General features: G+C 40.5%; 1 protein-coding gene across 1 annotated transcript; it reads right to left on the minus strand.

Moving 5' to 3' along the window:
* Window positions 1-3,296: 3,296 nt before the first annotated feature.
* prph2lb (peripherin 2-like b) lies at window positions 3,297-13,966 on the minus strand. The gene is made up of 3 exons (XM_060915602.1): window positions 13,389-13,966; window positions 11,187-11,433; window positions 3,297-3,542 (listed from the first exon to the last, which is right to left on the minus strand). Exons 1-3 carry the CDS (start codon window positions 13,964-13,966, stop codon window positions 3,297-3,299), a joined length of 1,071 nt encoding a protein of 356 aa, XP_060771585.1.
* Between the last annotated feature and the right edge of the window lie 12,880 nt (window positions 13,967-26,846).

A 26,846-nucleotide genomic window follows, 5' to 3' on the forward strand; every position in this document is an offset into this window, starting at 1 on the left:
GAAGATGAATAAAAAAAGACATAGTTAAACTGATTCCTGTAAAATCATAGCGGGGTCGAATTCTTTTACAAATTTCAGTCCCAGGCTTGGAGTACTCGAGTCCGACTCGTGCCCTAATTTTAAGGACTTGTGACTTGAGCGCCGATGACTGGGACTTGTGCATTCATCAACTGCATTCGGACTCGTAAATTGAAGACTCCGATTTTTTCTTTATTTTTCTGTAACATGCCATAATAATTTGGCATAAGATATTCATATTTATATCTACATTAATTTTATACTAATTTTGCACAAGAGAAGAGAATGCACATTCACCTGTTCATACGTCTTGTTCAGGAACAAACTAACGTTAACGGCGCTAAAATGCCTGGAGAGAACGCCCCGAGGATTGTCCACTTTGCTTATACGGATTTCTCGTGCAGTAGAAGAACTATCGAGGAGACGATGGGGACAACCTTGAACTTCAATCGTCATTTGGCGAGACTCCACCCAGAGAAGGAAGTGACATGCTATGTTCATTGCACTGTTGATAGTGGGCGGGGCTTGCTTGCTGAGCGATGAAGTAGCTAGTGTTAACCCTCTCTCATGTTATTTGCCCTGTTGATAGTGGGCGGGGCTTGCTGAGCGATGAACAAGCTTTTTATCTGTAGCCTGTTAACTAAAATGAGGCAGTTGAGCAGGAACGTTAGTCCAACACAGTCGCAGAGACGCTTTCACATAAAGGCAGCAACAGACACCGTCACATGATGCGGGTGGAGTCTTGTTCTCGGACTCGAGGTTTAGTGACTCAACTCCAACACTGTTTCAGTCAAATTGTAATGATTTAAAATCAACACTATCTCAGTGCAAATGAAGGAATAAATACAGAATTCAAACAAGCCAAGAATTTGATTTTGCCCCAGACAGACATTTATATTTATATCTATATTCAACAGTATTACAATTAATAAAAGAACATTACATTATACCATCACCGGCCACTTTATTCTTCACGTGCAGCAGTAAAAGACCTCGGAGTGATTACTCACCCCAGTCTTTCATTCGAAACTCACATTGATAACGTTACCTGGATAGCTTTCTTTCATCTCAGAAATATTGCTAAGATAAGAAATTTAATATCACTACGTGACGCGGAAAAACTAGTCCATGCTTTCGTTCCCTCCAGGTTGGATTATTGTAATGCCTTACTGTCTGAATGTTCCAATAAGTGCATAAACAAGCTCCAGTTAGTTCAAAATGCAGCAGCAAGAGTCCTTACTAGAACTAGAAGACATGACCACATCACGCCTGTCTTATCCACACTGCATTGGCTCCCAATCAAATTTTGTATCGATTATAAAATACTACTATTGACCTTTAAAGCACTGAATGGTCTCGCACCACAGTACCTGAGTGAACTTCTGCTCCTCTATGACCCGCCACGCCTACTTAGATCAAAAGGTGCAGGCTATCTGCTGGTACCTCGTATAGTGAAGGCTACATCAGGGGGCGGAGCCTCTTCTTACAAAGCCCCACAGTTATGGAACAGCCTTCCAAGTAGTGTTCGGGAATCAGACACAGTCTCAGTGTTTCAGTCTCGGCTGAAAACATATCTTTTTAGTCAAGCCTTTTGTTAATGGTGTTTATGAGGTAAAGGAGGAGATCTGGAGGATCCTCAGACAGAGTGTTTTGGTAAACTGGGATGTATGGATGTTGTCAGTCCCCACTCGCTTGCTCACTCGAGTTTGTTGACGGTGTAGTGGCTGCTGCTTTATGTCCCGGGGCCCCTCATGCCTGTGTTACCTTCTGACTCTCCCCTTTTAGTTATGCTGTTATAGTTAGTTGCCGGAGTCCCTGCTTGTACTCAGTGCAATATGTATACTGTTCCTACTTATTCAGGTGGTATTGGGCATACCTAACAACCTGTGTTTTCTCTCCCCCAAATCTGTCCCTCTGAGTTACATGTCGGTCCTGGGATTGAGATGCTGAACCTCTTCTGCTCCTCGGACCTGCCTGATCCATCCTGGTGCCCTGTGTCTGGTCGGAGTCTCATTGCATCGCTCCTGTAGAGGACGGCCCCATATGGACAGTTGAAAGTCACACCTGGAAGACGCTCTGGACTCTTACAGTAAAGCTTTTATGGCTGAGGACTACAGTTGACTTGCTAACTTTAGGACTGCAGTTGTCATGAACAGTTTTTCACTCAAGTTTCCATCAATGAAGAGTTTATAACATCAACGGAACTGACTTCATGTTAAAACTGCTAATGTTATAGTCATGTTGTCTGTTGTTGCCCAAATGAGGATGGGTTCCCTTTTGAGTCTGGTTCCTCTCAAGGTTTCTTCCTCATGTCATCTGAGGGAGTTTTTCCTTGCCACCGTCGCCACAGGCTTCATCATTGGGGATAGATTAGGGATAAAATTAGCTCATGTTTTAAATTCTGTAAAGCTGCTTTGCGACAATGTCTACTGTTAAAAGCGCTATACAAATAAACTTGACTTGACTTTATTAGGAACATCCACCCATCCATCCATCCATCCATCCATCCATCCATCCATCCATCTGCTGCTTGATGCGGTTCTAAGAGCTTCAGCTAACGTTCACAATGTTCAAACATCAGAATGGGAAAAATTGTGAAATCAATGTTTGTGTGACTTTCTTTCACTGTGGGTGGTATGGGTGTTGGTTTGTGCCAGATGACTATTTTTGGTTTGAGTATTTCAGAACCTGCTGATCTCCTCCTGGGGTTTTTACACACAACAGTCTTTGCACAGAATGGTGCGAAAAACAAAAAACATCGAGTGAGTAAGTGAGAGAGCAACAGTTCTGTGGATGGAAAGTAAACAAACGCTTTGTTGATAAGAGAGGGTCAGAGATCAGAAAATGGACAGATTTGAAGTGGTTCGAGCTTTTTTTTTTTTTTGCCAGGACGATATAGTAACTCATATAATCACTCTTTACAGCCGTGGTGAACAGAAAAGCATCTCAGCATGCAACAGAAGAACACATTGGGTTCCACTCCTGCAGCCGAGAACAGGGATCTTAGAATCAACAACAACAAGAAGAGGTTCCTATTAAAGTGGCCAGTGTGTGTGTGTGTGTGTGTGTGTGTGTGTACAGTGTAATGCTGTTACATTTTTAACAAGGCGTTTGAGGTTTTGTTTTTTGTTTTTTTTAAATCGTTCCGGCGACTGTTCAGTATGGCACTAGGTGACTTTTCACCCTAGAACCTTGACTTCAGGTGATGGAGCTTCTCAGAGACATCATGAGCTCACTGTCAAATTCAGTCCGCTGTTTAAAACCTGGCGGTGAACTTTTCACTCACTGGCCACCGGGATTTGCCAAGTGGGGACGTTCCCTCTGCTGCTCGGGACATCAATGTTGGGGTCGTCATCCACCTGGTAGCACTTCCCCAGGTTCTTGATGATGTTGAAGTTATAGCGAGCTGTCTCTGTGATGCTGTTCTCCAGAAGCCAGCCTTCTGACTCAGAGTCAGGGTTTCCTAACTTCAGCACGTTCTCCATGGAGGTCTGCAGGTAACGGACTCCTGTGAGCACAGCCAGCTTTAGAACACAGAAGAAAAGAAGAAGAAGAGAAGAGTGATATGAAGATCAGAAGTAGATGTGGACATCTGAAAATCAGGTCCACTGAAAGGCTCATCACGTTTCTCTGGGGTTCTTTGAGTGGTTAAAGATTCTAGTTTGCTAAATACTTGGAGAGCAACACTATTAGTGATTTTCGACCAACAGGGAACGGGTTCTTGAATCAGTTCCCTTCAGGATTCTTTCAACCTTGGTGCCAATGAGTGAACCAGCCCATTTTTCCTCAAGTTTTAAGCAGAACCCTTGGAATCAGCTCTTTGCAGCTTGAGGTCATGTGCTTGGATACCGCATAGCAACACGAAAGTCAAAACAAAACCCTCGACAAAGTCAAGCACCAAAATTTCAGCAGTTTATCAAATTTAATCTCTTTCCTTTTCTAGAAGTTATCTACGTTTACTTTCAGCTCATTTTTACAGAAACAAAAACGATTTTATCGCGAAGGTATTGACTTTCAACGGACGTCGTTTGGATCTTCGCGGCCAAACAACAACATGGCGACTTTGCAATCGCAAAAAAAAAAAAAAAAAACTTGTGAAAGCACTGATTTTAATTCTAACAGCTCAAACAAAGCAGCTCCATAATAAAAGTTTTCAAGGTATATCGTTGTTTTTGGAAAGTTTGGCTCCATCGTAAAGACATAATCGAACAATTTACCGCAATGATGATGACACCAAGCTCAGCTTCCCTCCTCCTCTCAGCTCTTTCCTGTTTATCAGCTGTGTGTGTCTATGTGACAAATAAATGCTTCTAAATTGAAAAATCGAATCGGAAATTTTCTGGAACCGTGCGATTTTTACTGCCAACAAAATCCGCAAATCAACAAACAGACTTCACTTTTATGAAGTTTAAATCTCATTCAGCGAGATAACGCATACACAGGACTAACACAGATGCTATGAAACAATCCCGTTGCCATAGCTATGCGATTCGTGCTGTCTAAAAAAAGATCGCTTTTCTCAGTGAATAAAAACGAACAAAAGCACGTCACATAAAATGATCAATGAGCTATCGATGTGCTGTAATAAGTTCATATTATCATCATCGTGGTAAACTGTTCGATTATGTCTTCAAGATAGAGCCAAACTTTACAAAAACAGCTAGAGCGGCAGCTACAATTATCGACACCTGAACGATCTTTTGGCCGTTGCAAAAGTAGAAAAATACATAAATTGTGCATGAATAATTACTCAAACTTCCACTGGAAAAAAAAAATGAGTTGATTCCTGATTACTTAGCATATCAGATCATGTGACACCGTTCCACAATTATCAGCACCTTTGTCCACAGTTATTGACACCGTTCCACAATTATCAACATCCAGATAATTATTTATAAAAAATATAATTGGTATGTGGTATTGAGTTAACAAAACATAGTTTTTATTTAAAATTTGTTTTCCATAGAATTATATTTCGTACAAAATATCTTTTATATAAATATACGGATGTCGGTGTTTACGTAAATGAGGAAGTAATTCTAATGTTTGTAAACAAATGAACTGATAATGTTTAACCTGCATCAGAAAATCTTTTTGTTCCACTTTCTCAGTATTTTTGTACAACCCCAATTCCAAAAAAGTTGGGACAAAGTACAAATTGTAAATAAAAACGGAATGCAATAATTTACAAATCTCAAAAACTGATATTGTATTCACAATAGAACATAGCCAACATATCAAATGTCGAAAGTGAGACATTTTGAAATTTCATGCCAAATATTGGCTCATTTGAAATTTCATGACAGCAACACATCTCAAAAAAGTTGGGACAGGGGCAATAAGAGGCTGGAAAAGTTAAAGGTACAAAAAAGGAAGAGCTGGAGGACCAAATTGCAACTCATTAGGTCAATTGGCAATAGGTCATTAACATGACTGGGTATAAAAAGAGCATCTTGGAGTGGCAGTGGCTCTCAGAAGTAAAGATGGGAAGAGGATCACCAATCCCCCTAATTCTGCGCCGACAAATAGTGGAGCAATATCAGAAAGGAGTTCGACAGTGTAAAATTGCAAAGAGTTTGAACATATCATCATCTACAGTGCATAATATCATCAAAAGATTCAGAGAATCTGGAAGAATCTCTGTGCGTAAGGGTCAAGGCCGGAAAACCATACTGGGTGCCCGTGATCTTCGGGCCCTTAGACGGCACTGCATCACATACAGGCATGCTTCTGTATTGGAAATCACAAAATGGGCTCAGGAATATTTCCAGAGAACATTATCTGTGAACACAATTCACCGTGCCATCCGCCGTTGCCAGCTAAAACTCTATAGTTCAAAGAAGAAGCCGTATCTAAACATGATCCAGAAGCGCAGACGTCTTCTCTGGGCCAAGGCTCATTTAAAATGGACTGTGGCAAAGTGGAAAACTGTTCTGTGGTCAGACGAATCAAAATTTGAAGTTCTTTATGGAAATCAGGGACGCCGTGTCATTCGGACTAAAGAGGAGAAGGACGACCCGAGTTGTTATCAGCGCTCAGTTCAGAAGCCTGCATCTCTGATGGTATGGGGTTGCATTAGTGCGTGTGGCATGGGCAGCTTACACATCTGGAAAGACACCATCAATGCTGAAAGGTATATCCAGGTTCTAGAGCAACATATGCTCCCATCCAGACGACGTCTCTTTCAGGGAAGACCTTGCATTTTCCAACATTGCAATGCCAAACCACATACTGCATCAATTACAGCATCATGGCTGCATAGAAGAAGGGTCCGGGTACTGAACTGGCCAGCCTGCAGTCCAGATCTTTCACCCATAGAAAACATTTGGCGCATCATAAAATGGAAGATACGACAAAAAAGACCTAAGACAGTTGAGCAACTAGAATCCTACATTAGACAAGAATGGGTTAACATTCCTCTCCCTAAACTTGAGCAACTTGTCTCCTCAGTCCCCAGACGTTTACAGACTGTTGTAAAGAGAAAAGGGGATGTCTCACAGTGGGAAACATGGCCTTGTCCCAACTTTTTTGAGATGTGTTGTTGTCATCAGGGGTTAAATTGGGATTGGTTATGTGGGGGGGCTCTGCCTCGTACCCGCCGCCCTGCCCCAATATACTTTTTGGAAAATAACCCTCTAATTTGATAACCATATCATATTGCACAGAGATATACACCTTATCTGTGTGTTGTAGGCCTATGTGTGTCTTGTAGTGCCCCCCCTACACATTATGGCAGTTTGAATGTAGATTGGTTGGCCAATGTAACAGATTGTACAGGTTGTTGTACATTGGTTTGAAGGAAATGATTAGTGGGGGGTCTGGGGGTCCTCCCCCAGAAGTTTTTTATTATCATACATGTTATTTGCTGAATTCTGGTGCATTTTAATAAGTTGTTAGCTGACTTTACAGAGGTAGGTTGAGCAATATCATGTTAAATCTTGTCACATGCCTACAGGTGAAAAATGTGAAGGAGAAATGTTCAGTGAGAAAATTTGAAGGCTTGCACAATCTTAAACAAAAACAGTTGATTTATTTTGGAGGATAAATGTTAAATATGCCAAAACACTGTCAGTCAAATTGTCAATCAAATATATTCATGCAGTGAATGCACCCAAATACAAACAACACTATAACACTGGAAGCATTTATTATTATTGTTATTATTATGTATTCAATTATTTATTTGGCATGTGGTGCTTTTTGTATTGTCTAGATTAGAACATACATAAGATGAGCATATTATAGCAGCAAAATAGAAGCACAATCATTTGAATGCAGCAAAAGTTTTGCTGCATTCAAATGATTGTGCTTCTATTTTGCTGCTATAATATGCTCATCTTATGTATGTTCTAGACAATACAAAAAGCACCACATGCCAAATAAATAATTGAATACATAATAATAACAATAATAATTACACTAATAATAGGATCGTATGCAGGTAAAAGGGGAGACGGTGTACGGAGAAAATTATAAACAAGTCACAACGCTGAAACACAAGCCCAAAAACCCGCAAACCACGACTTCTGATTTTTTTTTAAAGCGAGCTCACAAAAAAAGAAACCCCAAAGTCACTTATAAAAAGCGGAATTGGCAACCCACGCAGTGTTCCAGAAACCAGAATCTCTGATCGCAAGTTCTGTTCTAAATAGCTTTGACAGGTCGTCTTGTTATCAGGAAAACTATGATCTATCTCATAAAAGTCATGGGTTTATTGATTAATAAAACGATATTTAATTATTCAGAACTGAAAATCGTGAAAAGGGTTTGTTGCTTTTGATGTGTGCGTGATCATATGCCATCCGCTCCGAGCTTATGTGCCGGGGCTCAGCCCCGGACAGCCCCGGCCCAATTTAACCCCTGGTTGTCATGAAATTTAAAATCACCTAATTTTTCTCTTTAAATGATACATTTTCTCAGTTTAAACATTTGATATGTCATCTATGTTCTATTCTGAATAAAATATGGAATTTTGAAACTTCCACATCATTGCATTCCGTTTTTATTTACAATTTGTACTTTGTCCCAACTTTTTTGGAATTGGGGTTGTAGATCACATTTTGTTCATCATTCGTTGTTGTTTGTATTAATTTCTAGTTTTGTCGTTTACCAATAAATGTCAACAGGAAATCGAGATTGTAACCACATGAACATCCAGGTCAAAGGTCGCATGTCATTCCTCGAACCCAAATATAAAATGTCTCCTGATATTGTAATATGTGGTAGATATTTACAACAAACTGCAAAATAAATATATATATTTTCTGAACGGAATAGAAAAATCTGAATATTTCAAGCATGTAATTTTTTATATGCTCGGAATTTAATTCTGCTCTAATTCTATTTATTGCAATCGGATTCCAAATACTCTATAAACATTCCATTCTGTTATGAATCAGAAAAAAAAAATTATAAAATCACAGCACTTTTATTTTTTTAAAGTACTTCATTGTTCTACTTCAGCAATGTTACACAAAGATCGATCCATAACAGTTGTAAATGTCCCTTAATCCCACAGGGTGTCGATAACGGTGGACACCGTTAGTGGAAAGCGATCACTATTATTGACACCTCACGTGAGCGACTTCTCAAACGCGCGTTTAGATACAAAATGGCGGCTGTCGAATGAAAGAGTGAGAAACAAAGTAGGGTTGGATGAGGAGATCATGAAATATCGGTGAATTTGATCAGTAAAAACATATCCATGATCTTTCCACCATGCTTACCTGCGATGATAACGTCCGGGTTTTCCGAAAAATTGCTGATCGTGCTGAAAAAATTCCATCTCAGGTAACGAGCTGTGTCATCAGATGACAAGCTCAAAGGGCTAGGCGGGTCTTCTGGTTGATTAATTAACCAATAATAACTGTTGGAACTGAAACTCAGCTTTGTAAAATTGTTTTTTATTGGTAAATCTGAAAAGGTGATAATTGTAGCCGCCGCTCTATATACCTTGAAAAATTTTATTATGGAGCTGCTTTGGTTGAGCTGTTAGAATTAAAATAGGTGCTTTTACAAGTTTTTTTTTTTTTTTGGTGTACGTACTGTATATATACCTTGTGAAGTCTCCATGTCATTGTTTGGCCACGAAGATCTAAACGCTGTCCGTTGAAAGTCAACGCCTTCGCTGTAAATTTTTTTTTCCTGTACAAATGAGTCGAAAGTAAACGTAGAAAAGGAACACGATGAAGCGCTACAAACTGCTGAAACTTTTGTGCTTGACTTTGTCAAGTCGAAGGTTTTGTTTCCCTGAAGGCTTGCTCTCCAAGCACGTGACCTTGAGCTGCAAAGAGCTGATCAAGGATGTGTCATGAACAGAGGGCGTGGCACAGTGAACAATGAGCGTGAACAGTCGCAGGAAGATAGCGGAGCATCTTCCTTATTGTTTAATAACAATAAACCTTCAGAATGAATACAAAGCTCCAATGTTCGACAAAAACACAAATTGTCACTCTAATGTTCTGAATTGTACTCCATGACTAGCCTGGGCCCGCCCATCCTAAGTGTGACGCAACACGAGGGCCTGTTGCGAGCTTAGTCTGGCCAGGCAAGCTATCTACAGCTCTTCCAAGCTCCCGAAAAATCGGGAACCAATCAACTTTGAGCATCTCCAACGGCCCTGGGTAGAGGCGTGTTCAAGGCACTGACGTAGTAGAACTGCAACCGGAAGCCATAGATTGTTTACAGAATCTATCCCGGAAGCGCTTCATTCACGAATGCTGTATTGAAAGCATTCAACGGGAAGTTCTCATTGAAAACGGAGCAAAGAGCAGCCCTGGAGGTATTTACTGAAAGGAAGGATGTTTTCGCCTTGCTTCCGACCGGCTTCGGTAAAAGTTTAATAATAGGATGTCTATGGTTTAATCTACCAGTTAGCCCCGTCGCGTCGCATACGTCAGAGGAAAGAGTGATGTGATTGGTTTAAGCTTCGTCACAGCCTTTTCTGGCTTCGACCAGTAGCAAACTGAGGCATTTCAGGGAGGCGGGTCAACCACGGGCTCTGGGAAACGGTTGGGCTTAATATCTTGGCCAGATCAATAGCTCGTAGAGCTTTGCAGTCGCGTTAGCCAGACTACTCCATGACAGCTTTTTTAGCACTGTGCACCAATACCTCACGAGGCTGCATGTCACAGCAAGTGTCTGTGTTGATCTTGCCGGAGTGCCCATTCAGAATCTTTTCAGTCGCTACTGAAAGTTGCTCAGGTGGAAATACGCGTTTCAAACAAAATGTTACTTCCCGGTTGGCGGGATTCTCGCAATGCGGTGTGCACATGATCAGAAGTGGAACGAAGTCTCGCTACCACAAGATAACGTGCGATTTCATAAGACTCTTTACTGGCTGTTTGTGCTTTCTGTGGTGTACAGTACGTTTGTAAATGTTATGCGCTCTTTTATAATCATGGGAATTGATTATAGCTCTAAATAAATATTGAAGTTTTTTTAAAGAATCCGTATAACTTTATTTGTACGCCCGTATACTACGTTTATTGATTCAAATCCGTATAAAATACGGACATTCCGTATAGGTTGACATGTATGGATGTTTCTTGTTCCATTGCTGCACTCCGCTTCCTCTCCAAACTAATGACACGCCCACTGATATCATCATGGTTCACAGCTGTCTTTTGGTTCCAGCTGGGAACCGACTTTTCAGGTCCCAAACCAATTTATTTTGGGTTGAAATGCTCTGAAAGGTTCAGAACCAGAAAAGAACCTGTTTCCTGTTGAAGGAAAAGGGGTATGTTTTGGGTTCTCCACTAGAACCTTGAAGGGTTTCCAAGAGGAAAAAACTGAAGAACCTGTTTAAGTGCTCAATGGAAGCACTCTTCTCTGTCGAAAATAATGTGAGTAATGAATAAGGAATAAAATGAATTAGTTCCTGTTGTCATTTCCTGTTCCTGTTAGAGCAGATATTCCCTCACCAGCCTTCTATTAACATCAAATAAACATCTTATTCCATTTCAACAATTATACATGTTCTTTTTTTTTTTTTTAATCCCATTTATATGGAGCATCCACCATATGAACAAGCTATTACTATGGAAACGACGTATTAGAACAAGCGTGTTAATCAGCATTAATCAACACCTTCTGAGCTGATTTGTGAAATGAAAAATGAAATTCAACAATGTTGTAGATGAACGCTGAGCGACTGATGTGCATCAGACCTCAAAGAGCCAGATGATGAGCACGATGAAGCCGATGGACTGCATGATGTGGGTGTAGTAATCCAGCAGCGCGTGCCTGCAGCCCTTCTGGTTCAGGTTCAGTTCCTCCGTCTGATAGTGGTAGTTGTAGTGCGCAGAGCTGTTGGTGATTTGGTGCTGGATGCAGGGCCGAGGGGAGAACACGTTACAACAGCTGAAGGGCACGCCGTCCAGGAGGTACTTCCCCTCCACGTTGCTTCTCTGTCGACTTACAGGAAGAGGAAGTAGGAGGTGATCATTTGGTTTTGATGGACCTGAGGTAGGTGGAACTCATTTCTGTGGAATTTCAGATCTGACGCTCAGGGAGCTTTCACACACATTAGTCTGGGTTTGTCGAGTCTGATTCAGAGGGAAATTGAAAACTGATTTGGTTTGTTTGCTGTAAAGAAACACTAAATGAATCAAAAGAATGAATCAAATGAATCAATTCCCCTTTGATTCAGAAACCAAACCAAAGTGCAAATGAATCATCTCATCTCATTATCTCTAGCCGCTTTATCCTGTTCTACAGGGTCGCAGGCAAGCTGGATCCTATCCCAGCTGACTACGGGCGAAAGGCGGGGTACACCCTGGACAAGTCGCCAGGTCATCACAGGGCTGACACATAGACAACCATTCACACTCACATTCACACCTACGCTCAATTTAGAGTCACCAGTTAACCTAACCTGCATGTCTTTGGACTGTGGGGGAAACCGGAGCACCCGGAGGAAACCCACGCGGACACGGGGAGAACATGCAAACTCCACACAGAAAGGCCCTCGCCGGCTCCGGGGCTCGAACCCAGGACCTTCTTGCTGTGAGGCGACAGCGCTAACCACTACACCACCGTGCCGCCCGCAAATGAATCAAAATAATCAATTTTGTTTTGATTCAGAAAACAAACCACCCTAAAGTGCAAATTAATCAAAAATAATCGATTTCCCTTTGATTGAGAAAACAAATTGAAGTGCACATGAATCAAAAGAATCAATTTCTATTTGAGTCAGAAAACAAACCAATCAAAAGAGCAAATTAATCAAAAGAATCAGTTTCCCTTTGATTCAGAAAACAAATCAAATGCAAATGAATTAAAATAATAAATTTCCCTTTGGGGCGGCACGGTGGTGTAGTGGTTAGCGCTGTCACCTCACAGCAGGTCCTGGGTTCGAGCCCCGGGGCCGGCGAGGGCCTTTCTGTGTGGAGTTTGCATGTTCTCCCCGTGTCCACGTGGGTTTCCTCCGGGTGCTCCGGTTTCCCCCACAGTCCAAAGACATGCAGGTTAGGTTAACTGGTGACTCTAAATTGAGCGTAGGTGTGAATGTGAGTGTGAATGGTTGTCTGTGTCTATGTGTCAGCCCTGTGATGACCTGGCGACTTGTCCAGGGTGAACCCCGCCTTTCACCCGTAGTCAGCTGGGATAGGCTCCAGCTTGCCTGCGACCCTGTAGAAGGATAAAGCGGCTAGAGATAATGTGATGTGTGTGTGAATTTCCCTTTGATTCAGAAAACAAAGCAACCCAAAGAGCAAATGAATCAATAGAATCAATTTCCTTCTGATTCAGAAACCAAACCAAGCCAAAAGGCAAATGAATCAAAGGAATCAATTCCCATTTGATTCAGAAACCAAACCAAATCAAAGTGCAACTGAATCAAAATAATCAATTTCCTTCTGATTTCTAAATCAAATCAACTTGCAAATGAATCAATAGAATACAATTCCATTTGATTCAGAAATCAAACAAAAGAATAAATTAATCAAAATAATCAGTTTCCCTTTGATTCAGAAAACAAACCAAAGTGAAAATGAATCAAAAGAATCATTTTCACTATGATTCATACTGTAGAAGCAGACTAACAGGTATGGAAAGCCCCCTTCTTTTGCATTAAAAAAAAATATTTTACCTTTTTAAATTTTGTATTTTAACTGTATTTTTTAACCAATATCAGTGCTTTTCTTTTTTATTCAATTTGGTAGTTTTTTTAATAATTTTATTAGCTTGATGATGTTATTTGAACTTTTGTACAGCATTACTGACTTCTCTTTAGTTTAAAACCAGAAGGAGTCAGAAAGTGTTTCCAGAAGAACTGTAGATCTGTTAAACATCTGAAGAACCACTAAGCAGCATTCTTTATTTCTAAATAAATAAATAAATAAATAAATAAGGAAGCTGGTTCTACTCACTCCACCACTTCACTGCTGGTCATGTCCAGGTACCGGTTACTGACCCACTGGATGTGGAACCAGTCTCTAAACCCATCATTTCCACAGCACTGGAACTGGATCTGCAGGAGATCAACGATCTGCTTGATGTAACAGCGCCCGGGCTTATCCGTGTCCTTGTAGTAGCGCATGGCATCCCGTAGACCCCAAAACAGAGCTGCTTCCAGATCTCTGCGCATGGTGTAGCACATCAGAGCTTCCACCAGGATGCAGAAGGTGAAGAAGAAGGTACAGATGATGTACGGTAGCATGATGATCTTCCAGTGCAGGAACTTGTCGGCATCCACGCAGTCGTAGCAGATCTTCCCACCCAGGAAGTTGATGCTGCAGGCGGCCAAGCCCACAGCGATCAGCATGTTTGGCACAGAATGGATCTCGTCGGTCATGAGCTCTCGTCTCTTCCGGATCTCCACTTTTAAGAAAAGGCCCAAGCTGAAGAGGACGAGGCCCGTAAACACAGAGACCCAGTTGAGCACCCACAGAGCCTGGGCCAGCTTGTCTCGACTTGTCTTAGTGAAGGTCACCTTTAGGACCGCCATTTTATTAGGAATATTAGGGCAGCAGGTCTGGGGGGAGAGGGTGGAGATACCAGTGGGGGAGCGGGTTATTACTAGAGGCCACTCGTAATCAGATTAGTTGAGGTATTTTTATTCTTCTCCATGATGGCCTGAGCTGCACTAAAACCAAGATGGAGGAAACACAAGAGCAAATAGAAGAACATACTCAGTGTCATGCTGTTATTGGAAAATAATCGACGACAGTGTGATGTGATGAAGCAGATTACCGATACCCACCAGAAGGTGATTATTTTCCTAGAACAGCATGCTACTGAGAAACTGTCAAATGTCCTGAAGATACTGGAAAAGTTATGACCTTACCACATCGCTTAATTTTCCTGGTGCTCATATTCTCCTTTCACAAGATAGATCCATATAGGCACATGACTTTCAGATGTATTAATATCCCCTTTTCACGCCGGTCATTATTGATATATGTTCAGGTGAGTACAGAGAGATGGACAGAGCACTGGCCTCCTTCTGACCCACGTAATCGGCTTATCATCAAGACTTAAAGGAAAAGTGCCAGACTGCCTCGACCAAGCAGAGTTCAGAAGGAGTGTTTCCCTGCCTGTAAATTCCAGATAGAGATGTGCAATAATCAGGATTTACAACCCCAGTTCCAAAAAAGTTGGGACGCTGTATAAACCATGTTTGAAATGAACATTAACCAAAGCTCTTGATTTGTATCTGCGTGATTAGATGCATTAAGGGATTGGCTGATTAGAGAACCACATCAAACAGCAGGTGGGTGTAGGGGTATTTCTAATAAACTGCCTTCTTGATATCAAACAGCTGTTTTGATAACTTTCAGTCAGGATTTTGTGCCAATCACAGCACTGAAACAGCGCTGATTAAAGTTATAAATAACATACGTCTTAATACTGATGCAGGCAAAACATCGGTCCTAGTGTTACTGGACCTCAGTGCAGCTTTTGATACTGTTGATCACAACATACTGCTATATCGACTTGAACACTGGGTTGGGTTGACTGGTAAAGTTATCAATTGGTTAAAATCATACTTAAAAGATAGAAGCTTCTTTGTTACCATGGGAAATTGTACCTCAACATCAATGTCCTTGACCTGTGGTGTCCCCCAGGGGTCGATCCTTGGACCATTACTATTCAACCTTTGCATGCTCCCACTTGGACAAATTATCAAGAACAACTCAATTTTGTATCACTGCTATGCAGATGATACCCAAACTTATTTTACTCTATCACCTAATAATTACGCCCCCCTTGAATGTCTCTACCAGTGTATCGACCAAATCAACAACTGGATGTCACAAAATTTTCTCCAGCTGAACACAGATAAAACAGAAGTAATTCTATTTGGGAAAAAAAGATGAAAGACTCAGGATTACCACTATTCTTGGCACAAAGGGGATTAAAACAAAAGATATGGTTAAAAATCTTGGTGTTTTCATTGACAGCGAGCTAAACGGGCGGCACGGTGGTGTAGTGGTTAGCGCTGTCACCTCACAGCAAGAAGGTCCAGGTTTGAGCCCTGTGGCCGGCGAGGGCCTTTCTGTGCAGAGTTTGCATGTTCTCCCCGTGTCCGCGTGGGTTTCCTCCGGGTGCTCCGGTTTCCCCCACAGTCCAAAGACATGCAGGTTAGGTTAACTGGTGACTCTAAATTGAGCGTAGGTGTGAATGTGAGTGTGAATGGTTGTCTGTGTCTATGTGTCAGCCCTGTGATGACCTGGCGACTTGTCCAGGGTGAACCCCGCCTTTCGCCCGTAGTCAGCTGGGATAGGATCCAGCTCGCCTGCGACCCTGTAGAAGGATAAAGCGACTAGAGATAATGAGATGAGATGAGATGAGCGAGCTAAACTTTGACAGTCACATGAAAGCAATCACTAAATCGGCATTTTATCACCTAAAAAAACATTTCCAAACTAAGAGGACTTATGTCAAAAAATGATCTGGAAAAACTGATACATGCCTTCATCTCTAGTAGGGTTGATTACTGCAATGGCCTTTTCACAGGCCTGCCAAAAAAGACCATCAAACGACTTCAGCTGGTTCAAAATGCAGCGGCTAGGGTTCTAACACGAACAAAAAGAACAGAGCACATTACTCCAATTCTAAGGTCCCTTCACTGGCTTCCAGTAAGCTACAGAATTGACTTTAAAGCATTGCTGCTGGTGTACAAATCTCTAAATGGTACAGGGCCCAATTACCTCTCTGATATGTTGCAGCGGCCTAACCCAATCAGATCTACCAGATCAAAACAGAAAAATTTACTGTTAAAACCTGTTGTTAAAACAAAGTGTGGTGAAGCAGCTTTTAGCTACTATGCAGTACAGCTATGGAACCAACTGCCAGAGGACATTAAAAATGCTCCTGCTGTTGGCAGCTTCAAATCTAGACTAAAGACCAAGCTGTTTTCAGATGCTTTCTGCTAACTGATAAATATCATCATCTTTACATGGTTTAAACTTTACTTAACTTTTACAGTCTTTGCATGTTTTAAACTTTACTTAACTGTTATTCTATTTTATTCTGCTGTTTTTACTGAACTTTCTCTCTTCTTCCCCCTTTATTTTATGTAATTTTATTTTCTATTGTTTACTGTTTTGCCTTTACCTCTGTAAAGCACATTGAACTGCCACTGTGTATGAAATGTGCTATATAAATAAACTTGCCTTGCCTTGCCAGTGAGGGTATACTGTTGCATTTGTCCATGATGTAAACTGCAGCACCAAGTTGGCATCAGTTGTGAAAAAAAATACAGGTTGGAAGAATGTATGTGGAAATCTGGTACCTTTCCCCTTATCAAAATTTTCTGAGTTTTGTCAACAGTTCATATTTCACACCTCATCTCATCTCATCTCATTATCTCTAGCCGCTTTATCCTTCTACAGGGTCGCAGGCAAGCTGGAGCCTATCCCAGCTGACTATGGGCGAAAGGCGGGGTACACCCTGGACAAGTCGCCAGGTCATCACAGGGCTGACACATAGACACAGACAACCATTCACACTCACATTCACACCTATGGTCAATTTAGAGTCACCAGTTAACCTAACCTGCATGTCTTTGGACTGTGGGGGAAACCGGAGCACCCGGAGGAAACCCACGCGGACACGGGGAGAACATGCAAACTCCACACAGAAAGGCCCTCGCCGGCCCCGGGGCTCGAACCCAGGACCTTCTTGCTGTGAGGCGACAGCGCTAACCACTACACCACCGTGCCGCCCCTATTTCACACCTCTTACTCCAAATTATCTCTAAAAATTGTGATTTGTTTGGGTAACAATGTTCTCTTTCTGCCACATGGTGGCGTCAGAGTCATGGAAAGGTGACGAAGAGCCACTCAAACACCCACTCAAACACTCACTCAAACACTCGTCTCTGCGCTCATTATTATTACTACAAATGATTTTACTGAATTGATTCCTTTGAATTGTTTGCTCAGTGAGTCAAATTTATGAGTTTTGATTCATTTGATTCATCGGTCAGAGTTGAATAAAGATTCATTTCGAGATACAAGTCCATGATAACATTATCTGTGTTCAAACATTTAAGAAGGAGCTTTCTCTTTGTCTACAACTCAGAATTAGTAACAAAATGGAAAAACAATTACGTTATAGATCCATTTATTTAAAAAAAAAAACCTCAAGAAGACATTTATCTATTTATTTGCCATGAGCTCTCACCATCGCAAACAAGCTCTGTTCTCGAAACCAGGGGTTCGGTACGGCCCACCTATTCATACTTGTAATGAGTTGGAGCCCATTAAAAAAGATCCCCATTTACAGCGGGGAAAATAAATATTGAACACGTCAACATTAAATGTATTTATGATGGGGCTACTGACATGAAATTTTCACCAGATGTTGGTAACAACCCAAGTAACTCACACAGACAAAGAAATCAAAACATATCCATAAATTAAGTGTAATGAAGTGGAAAGAAACAGAGAATAAGTATTGAACACGCTTACTGAAATTTATTTAATACTTAGCAGAAAAGCGGGCAGCACGGTGGTGTAGTGGTTAGCGCTGTTGCCTCACAGCAAGAAGGTCCGGGTTCAAGCCCCGTGGCCGGCGAGGGCCTTTCTGTGCGGAGTTTGCATGTTCTCCCCGTGTCCGCGTGGGTTTCCTCCGGGTGCTCCGGTTTCCCCCACAGTCCAAAGACATGCAGGTTAGGTTAACTGGTGACTCTAAATTGAGCGTAGGTGTGAATGTGAGTGTGAATGGTTGTCTGTGTCTATGTGTCAGCCCTGTGATGACCTGGCGACTTGTCCAGGGTGTACCCCGCCTTTCGCCCGTAGTCGGCTGGGATAGGCTCCAGCTCGCCTGCGACCCTGTAGAACAGGATAAAGCGGCTAGAGATGAGACTTAGTAGAAAAGCCTTTGTTGGTAATGACGGCTTCAAGACGCCTCCTGTGTAGAGAAACTAGTCGCATGCATTGCTCAGGTGTGATTTCGGCCCGTTCTTCCACACAAACTGTCTTCAAATCTTGAAGGTTCCAGGGGCCTTTTCTATGAACTCTGATCTTCAGTTTTTTCCATAGATTTTCAAGTCGGGTGATTGACTGGGCCGTTCTAGCAGCTTTATTTTCTTTCTCTGAAACCAATTGAGAGTTTCCTTGGCTGTGTGTTTGGGATCATTGTCTTACTGAAACATCCACCACCGTTTCATCTTCAGCATCCTGGTAGATGGCAGCAGATTCTTACCATTCATCCTTCCTTCAATTATATGAAGTCTGCCAGTACCATATGCTGAAGAACAGCTCCACCACCATGTTCCCACCTTCAAACATCACTGTTGGTAAGATGTTTTTAGGGTGATGTGCAGTTCCATTTCTCCTCCAAACATGGTGGACATCCAAAGAGTTCAATTGTGGTCTCATCTTACCAGACTGTATTCTCCCAGTATTTCATAATCTTGTCCAAATGTTGTGCAGCAAACTTTAAATGAACTTCAACATGCTTTTTCTTCAACAATGGAGTCTTGCACGGTTGAGACCATGGCGGTTGAGTGCATTACTTATTGTGTTCTTTGAAACAACTGTACCTGCTAATTCCATGTCTTTCTGAAGCTCTCCATGAGTGGTCCTTGGTTCTTGGACAACTCTTCTGATTATTCTTTTGACTCCTCTGTTAGAAATTTTGCGGGGAGCATCTGGTCGTGGCTGGTTTATGGTGAAATGATGTTCTTTCCACTTCCGGATAACGTTCCCAACGGGGCTCACTGGAACATTCAGAAGTTTAGAAATACGTCTGTAACCAATGCCAACAATAAGGTTGTGATGGTCTTGAGAGAGCTCTTTGCTTTTATCCATCATGAGATGCTTCTTGTGTGACACCTTGGTAATGAGAAACCTTTTCATAGGCCATCAATTAGGACTAAACCATCTGATATTAATTTGCACTGATAGGGGGCAGGATTGCTTTCTAAATACTGACAGATTTCAGCTGGTTTCTTGGCTTTCTATGTCTTTTTGCACCTCCTTTTCTTCATGTGTTCAATACTTATTCCCTGTGTCATTCCACTTTATTACACTTAACTAAATTTATGGGCATATATGTTTTGATTCCTTTGTACGTGTGAGTTACGGTACTTGGGTTGTTACCGACATCTGGTGAAAATTTCATGTCAACAGCCCCATCAGAAATATATTTACTGAGAAAAATGTTGACGCATTCAATACTTATTTTCCACACTGTAGAAACCACTCAATAGGATTAGATCCTTCCATGCTAACAAAGAAGGATTTTTCCTACGAGTTGGAAAATTGTCCATCCACTGAGTTCCCCAACATCTCAAACTACCTGGTGCTGTAGACATCATGCTACACGGACACACAGATGAAAACCTGGAAGAACATAGAGACGTACAACTTTTTATATGAGGCTGGGTTAAAGATCTGGGGATCAGGACACTACAAGATAGACAACGGGAGACGGATCTAAGTGCAGGAAGAGTGATATTTACAAAAACAAAATGAAAGCAGAGTATTTAAACAGCGTTATAAACATGGCGAGAAACAAATGTGACGATAATGATAATACTTCAAAGCCTCTGTGAAAACAGCATCCTTATCTGCGCATGCTGATTGTGCTCAAATCGGTGTCAGGTGTTTCCCATAACGACTGGGTCCCAAGAGCACACGTGGCCCCTCGAGCTGTGCCAGACTCAAGTGTGCAAAGGCATGACAGTCAAGTGTTCACCTGCCATGTGACCACAACTTTTAGCTCGTGTGTATATCACCACCAAAATGCATCATTTTCATTGATAACCCATGTGCTAAAGTATTTAACTCCCACAACATTTTCTAGTCTATCCAGAAGAATGGAATGAGCAGTGGTATCAAATGCTGCACTAAGGTCAAGCAACACAAGCAGCAAGACACAGCCCTGATCAGACGCCAACAGTAGGTCATTTACTACTTTAACCAGAGCTGTCTCTGTGCTATGATGAGGTCTAAATCCTGACTGATACATTTCATGATGTTATTCCGATGTAAATATGAGCATAACTGCTGTGCCACAGCTTTTTCAAGGATCTTGGAGATAAAGGGGAGGTTTGATATTGGCCTATAATTGGACAGCTGACAGGGATCAAGGTCAGGTTTTTTAATCAGCATACATTACTAGTGTAATGTACGCTAATGGATTGGGGATTTGTTAGGAATTAAAGTATGGAGCCTTGAATGACCAGATATATATGTTATTTACCAGCTGGGAAATCCATATCGTGAAATACCGTGACTGAGGTCTTGAAAGTACTGAGTGAGGCCCTCTGGGCCGAGGTGATGGTATTTCACCATACGGACCGACCTTAAGCTGGTAAATAATATATTTATTTTTTTCTTTACCAAATTCTAACAGAAAACGAGAGCGCCCGAAAGGGAAAACTGAGCCGAGCCGCCATTTTGAATCCTCATTCATGGCTGTAATGCAAATGGCTTCCTCCTCAGTATACAAGTGCACTTCCATGGCAGGAAAAAAACTACATTTTGCCGCCTATGTCGTCCCCTATTTATACAAATAGGAGTCATTCAGGATTCAGCCATGTTTTTGCTCGGTGTTAGCAACAGTTACAGGCTTTTAGCTTTCTCCTGAAATGTTTTCTTTTATTTCTTCTTCCTCAGGGTAGTAAAACTCGCTTTCGCTGTGAACACTGTCGTTATCGCTATCCATGCTGTAAAATTAATGCTGTTCTCCTGAGAAATGCTGGCAAAAATTTATAAGATTTTTGATAATCTTATAAATAAATCTTATAAAAAAAGATAAATGTTAACAAAAATTGCTACTATGTTTGTTGTTGTTGTGAACGAGCGAGTCGCCAGAGGTCCGTAACCGGGGTCTGTAACTGGGGTCCGTATCATAGGATATGGACCCGCTCGCCAGCCAATCAGAGCGCAGGATTTGGACCACGAAAAAAATAAATAGTATTATTTATTAAACTTCAATTCTGGGGAAAAACATTGAAGCATATTTTTTTTCAGAATGTCCAAATGGGTGAGAGTTGGGACAGGTCATTATGTGACAGGTTTTTTAAACAAATATAAAATTGTTTAAATTTTTTTGTTTGTTAAAAATGTGGGTGTGTCCCTGCACAAGAATTAATCTTATTTCATTCCTTCTTGAGAATGGAACTCTTTCGTCGAGTCAGGTTTTGAGTAAACGGACATTTTTCTGTCGCTGTACCAACATCGTGTGTTCATACAGCTCATATGGGACAAGTTTTGATAATAAATAAAAATGAAACATGTCGGATTAAGTGAGGGATTTTATTTGTATCCCAAGTCTCCCAACATAACGTCCCATATCTCCTTTCAAACATCTGAAGGCCAGTATATGTGACCAGCTGAGAAACTGATGTTGTGGTAAAAGGGTATAAGAGGTAAAGACTCTCTAATGCAGTATGAATGTGACGCGACCTGCAAAGAATTTCACACAATCTACAAAAACCGAAAACTCATCAGTGACAGAACAACAAAGACACATTTCCTTTTTCTTTTTAATGGAATTCAGATCATCCTAACAGTCGTTCTGTAATCTTTATTATTCCATCACATTTTTCCTGCCTGTCTCTTCCAAAATATATTTTCCAAAGTCACAAGATTATCCTGAATAAAATAAATTTACAATTGTTTACAATATGAGAGATGACATCAAATGATTCAATCATCTCCAAGCACACATCACTAAGCACACAATACATTATTCGATCACATGATGATAAGGAACCCTCCACCTGGTATAGGCTGAAATCTTCTGAACTTTGACCCTGGAAGCGGTTATCCAACAAAAGATTTTGTGATTACAAAATATGGGTTAAAATAAATAAATAAATAAATTTGGCTCATTTACATCTTTAATAAACTTCACATTCATGTTCAGCATGATGTTAAAATCAGAAAGGGATATTTATTTATTTATTTATTTATTTATAAAAATCAGCAAAACCTTGTCACGCTGAACGACTGGCTTTTATTGGATGGCTATTTTATCAGCACATAGCATCTTTAAAGCAAATTATCTTAAAAACATTAGCAATAATAACAATAATAATAATAATTATAAAGGGTCAAACTGTTCTTTATTGTGTCGTGATCTGTTCAAGGGGTGTCTTGAAAATATTTCAGCTATGTCATGGTGAGATAGTTCAGAGACAGGTTTTTCAGCATATTCTGAGAATGACTGTGAAGAGGAAAGAGAAACATGGAGATGTGGCGTTATTAAAAAATAATGACCTTCATCACATCACATTACTCAGCTCCAGTGGCGGCTGGTAGTCTTTCAAACAGGGGAGGCTGGTCGGTTACGATATTTCCAGATTTTAAAAGAAAAAAGAAAAAACACATCAATTTTGCCCATACTCTTGCCTCTGATCTGGCTGATTGTTGGCAGCGTCACAAACTGTGAAATAACAGGTTCTTTTGGCCCATTAGCCTACTGTCCAATATACATGATGGTGGTGTTGGGGGGGAGGGGTATATTTTAACATTTTATATTTTAAAATTGTGGCATGTTGTTTAAAAATTGATCATTATTGAAAGCAGCTGTTTGTCAGGAACCTCAGCAGTAACAGCAGAGTGTTCTGGAATAGGCACAAGCACTGACCTTGGGGAGCCAAACATAGAGCTGGGGGCCACACATTTCATTCAATGACACTTTCCCTATATTTTACTTATTTTGACTGAGAAATGTTTTATCAACAATTTTGATAACCCTTCACTTTTAATCCAGGTCTGTAGTGTGAAATGTTCTCGGCTGTGTTTTTGTTTAAAAATGTTTTCCAAATTGTAGCTGTGTTTAATTCGTATCCAGAGAAATATATATTCCAATATAATATACTCAGCATAAACATTTTAAATAGATTCTATATTTTTGGTCCATCCATGACATATTACTAAAGTAGCCTATTTACTGTTGTTGATGTGGGTCACTTGCTGTTAGCCAATTCACTTTCTCGTACCAGGAGAGCTGAAAGGAACGAGTATTATTCCCTACCTTTTTCACCAAGTCAGTTTGAGGCGTTGGTCTACCCTGCTCTTTAATTTTAATTTTTTCCTCGAAAGGAAGACTGGCAAATGGCTTCGCCAAATTAAATCAGCAATGCTTGGCATCCGTGCGCAGCTTTCTTGCTAGCTGACTAGCCCCCTCAAGTTCAAGTTCAGTCACTCAAATAAACAACATTTCTGGAACTAAGATAGCAAACTTGACAACACTATATTTACACTTTATTTACAATGAAAATATATACAAACTAAAAAAGCTGGTAGAAACCGTATGTAATGAATGAAATCGAAATGTAAGCCGATCTCTTACAATACACCACAGCACTTGCGAATCCGCATGGGACTGAACTGAAATTCACCGCTGCCTGTCTATATTTGAAACGAGCTGTCAATCAAAGAAAATATCCGGCCGCTTTCACCAATCACCAGTCTCCTCGTGGAAACTGCCATGTCCCTCCCACTGTGAGGCTGGGAGTCCGTGGGCGGGCGTTTTCGCAGTATTTGTCCAATAATCATCTTGCATTTTGAGATTGAAAAGCGCAGAGCTCCCAAATGCCATTGAAGTCCACTGTGGCTGGGCTGCATCGCGCTGTCACGAGGGGGAAAAACTCACGCACACATTAGGCGAACTGGGGAAAGTTATAACGGAATGATTTCGCACTGTAGTTGGGTTGAGCACATATATTTCTATGATTCTGGATCTGAAATAGCAATGTTATAAGGTCGGCTATAACATAAGCCTAGCGCAATTCATCCTACACGATGTTCGTCATTTTTAGAGGAGGCTGAGCCTCCCTCGCTGTCTTAGAGCAATCGCCCGTGCTCAGCTCTCTCACTTCCTGACACACAGAGGTTTCTTCCTCACTTCCTGTAGCTCGTTTAGTGTTTACTCGGATTGAGTGTTTGTACTGTACTGACCCCTGACTGCTTTCTAATCCTTCATGTCCACATGAACCAGTAAATAATGTTATTTCCTCTGCTAACAGCCCACAAGAGGAATAAACACAAACGACAGGCTCGTGTGCTCCAGTCCTCACTCAAACATCTCACAGTTTGTTTCCCAATCGCTGATGTCATGTGTGGAAGGTGCCAATATTATTGCACCCAATGTGACCATATGGCCCTGTTGAATCCAAATGGATCTGATTAAAGAGCACAATTATACACTAAACACATCACGCTGATAGTTCATGAGAAGGCCAGCTTTAGAGTTGTAAACATGCAGAATGTGAGATGATCTCGATTTCTCTCTCGTCACTCTCACATGTGCACTAACATGAGCACAACATACAGTAAATTGTCACTTTATGTCGAGATTATAACCCATTATAACCCTGTAAAGAACGAGAAACGAGGCATTTTCCACCCACAGTGGAGTCTTTGTGCTCGGCCTGGTTCCTGGAAACGCTAATCACATTTATTAGCCAAACGCCCTGTTGATGAGTTCAGCAGAAAAATGTTTAATTTCATGTTAAATGTCCTACAGCGGATAATCAGGTTAGCATCTTGTTCCTGTTTCCTCTCCGTTAGCCCACGGACTCTGTTCTCGAGTTCTCACGGGGAAACCGGGGATATGGGTTTAAAGAGAAGTCACCTTTATTTACACACCACGTTTTAGCTAAAATACAGATATCATGAAATAAATCAATAACCAGGGAGTAAAGTAATAAAAATATTTAAAAAGACAGACAGGGTGGATAAAAATAGAAGACTGGATATTACAGATATTAAAATAGATTAAAAACTTAAATTTATAGAAATAGAAAAAAAAAACCGGCGGCATGGTGGTGTAGTGGTTAGCGCTGTCGCCTCACAGCAAGAAGGTCCGGGTTCGAGCCCCGTGGCCGGCGAGGGCCTTTCTGTGCGGAGTTTGCATGTTCTCCCCGTGTCCGCGTGGGTTTCCTCCGGGTGCTCCGGTTTCCCCCACAGTCCAAAGACATGCAGGTTAGGTTAACTGGTGACTCTAAATTGAGCGTAGGTGTGAATGAGAGTGTGAATGGTTGTCTGTGTCTATGTGTCAGCCCTGTGATGACCTGGCGACTTGTCCAGGGTGAACCCCGCCTTTCGCCCGTAGTCAGCTGGGATAGGCTCCAGCTTGCCTGCGACCCTGTAGAACAGGATAAAGCGGCTAGAGATAATGAGATGAGATGAGATAAAACAATGAATATATTACATAAAAATGACAAAAAAACAGCATTTATATTTCATAAAAATTACCTTAAATCAACAAATATATTACATAAAAAATTACATACAAATTAACAAATATAAAATTTACGGAAAAATAACAAATATATTATATAAAAAATTACATACAAATTAACAAATATATTATATAAAATTTACAGAAAATAACAAATATATTATATAAAAATAGAATAAATCAACAATTATATTACCTAAAAAGTACATTAAAATAACAAATATATTACATTAAAAATTACATAAAAATAACTAATATTTTATGTAAAAATACAATAAACCAACAGTTATATGAAATTAAATAATACATTAAAATAACAAATATATTACATAAAATTACATAAAACAACTAATATATTCTATAAAAATACGATAAATCAACAGTTATATTACATTAAAATCCATAAAAATAACAAATATATTACATTAAAAATTACATAAAAATAACTAATATTTTATATAGAAATACAATAAATCAACAGTTATATGAAATTAAATAATACATTAAAATAACTAATATATTACATAAAAAACCTAATATATTCTATAAAAATACAATAAATCAACAGTTATATTACATTAAAATCCATAAAAATAGCAAATATATTACATTAAAAATTACATAAAAATAACCAATATTTTATATAAAAATACAATAAATCAACAGTTATATGAAATTAAATAATACATTAAAATAACAAATATATTACATTAAAAATTACATTAAAATAACAATTATATTATATAAAATTACTTAAAATGACAAATATATTACATAAAAATACAATAAATCAACAATTATATTACATAAAAATTACATTAAGATAACAAATATATTACATAAAAATAACAAAATACATAAATATACCAGGCGGCACGGTGGTGTAGTGGTTAGCGCTGTCGCCTCACAGCAAGAAGGTCCTGGGTTCGAGCCCCGGGGCCGGCGAGGGCCTTTCTGTGTGGAGTTTGCATGTTCTCCCCGTGTCCGCGTGGGTTTCCTCCGGGTGCTCCGGTTTCCCCCACAGTCCAAAGACATGCAGGTTAGGTTAACTGGTGACTCTAAATTGACTGTAGGTGTGAATGTGAGTGTGAATGGTTGTCTGTGTCTATGTGTCAGCCCTGTGATGACCTGGCGACTTGTCCAGGGTGTACCCCGCCTTTCGCCCGTAGTCAGCT

Source organism: Neoarius graeffei, chromosome 3 (assembly GCF_027579695.1).
Source record: "Neoarius graeffei isolate fNeoGra1 chromosome 3, fNeoGra1.pri, whole genome shotgun sequence".
Taxonomy (NCBI): domain Eukaryota; kingdom Metazoa; phylum Chordata; class Actinopteri; order Siluriformes; family Ariidae; genus Neoarius; species Neoarius graeffei.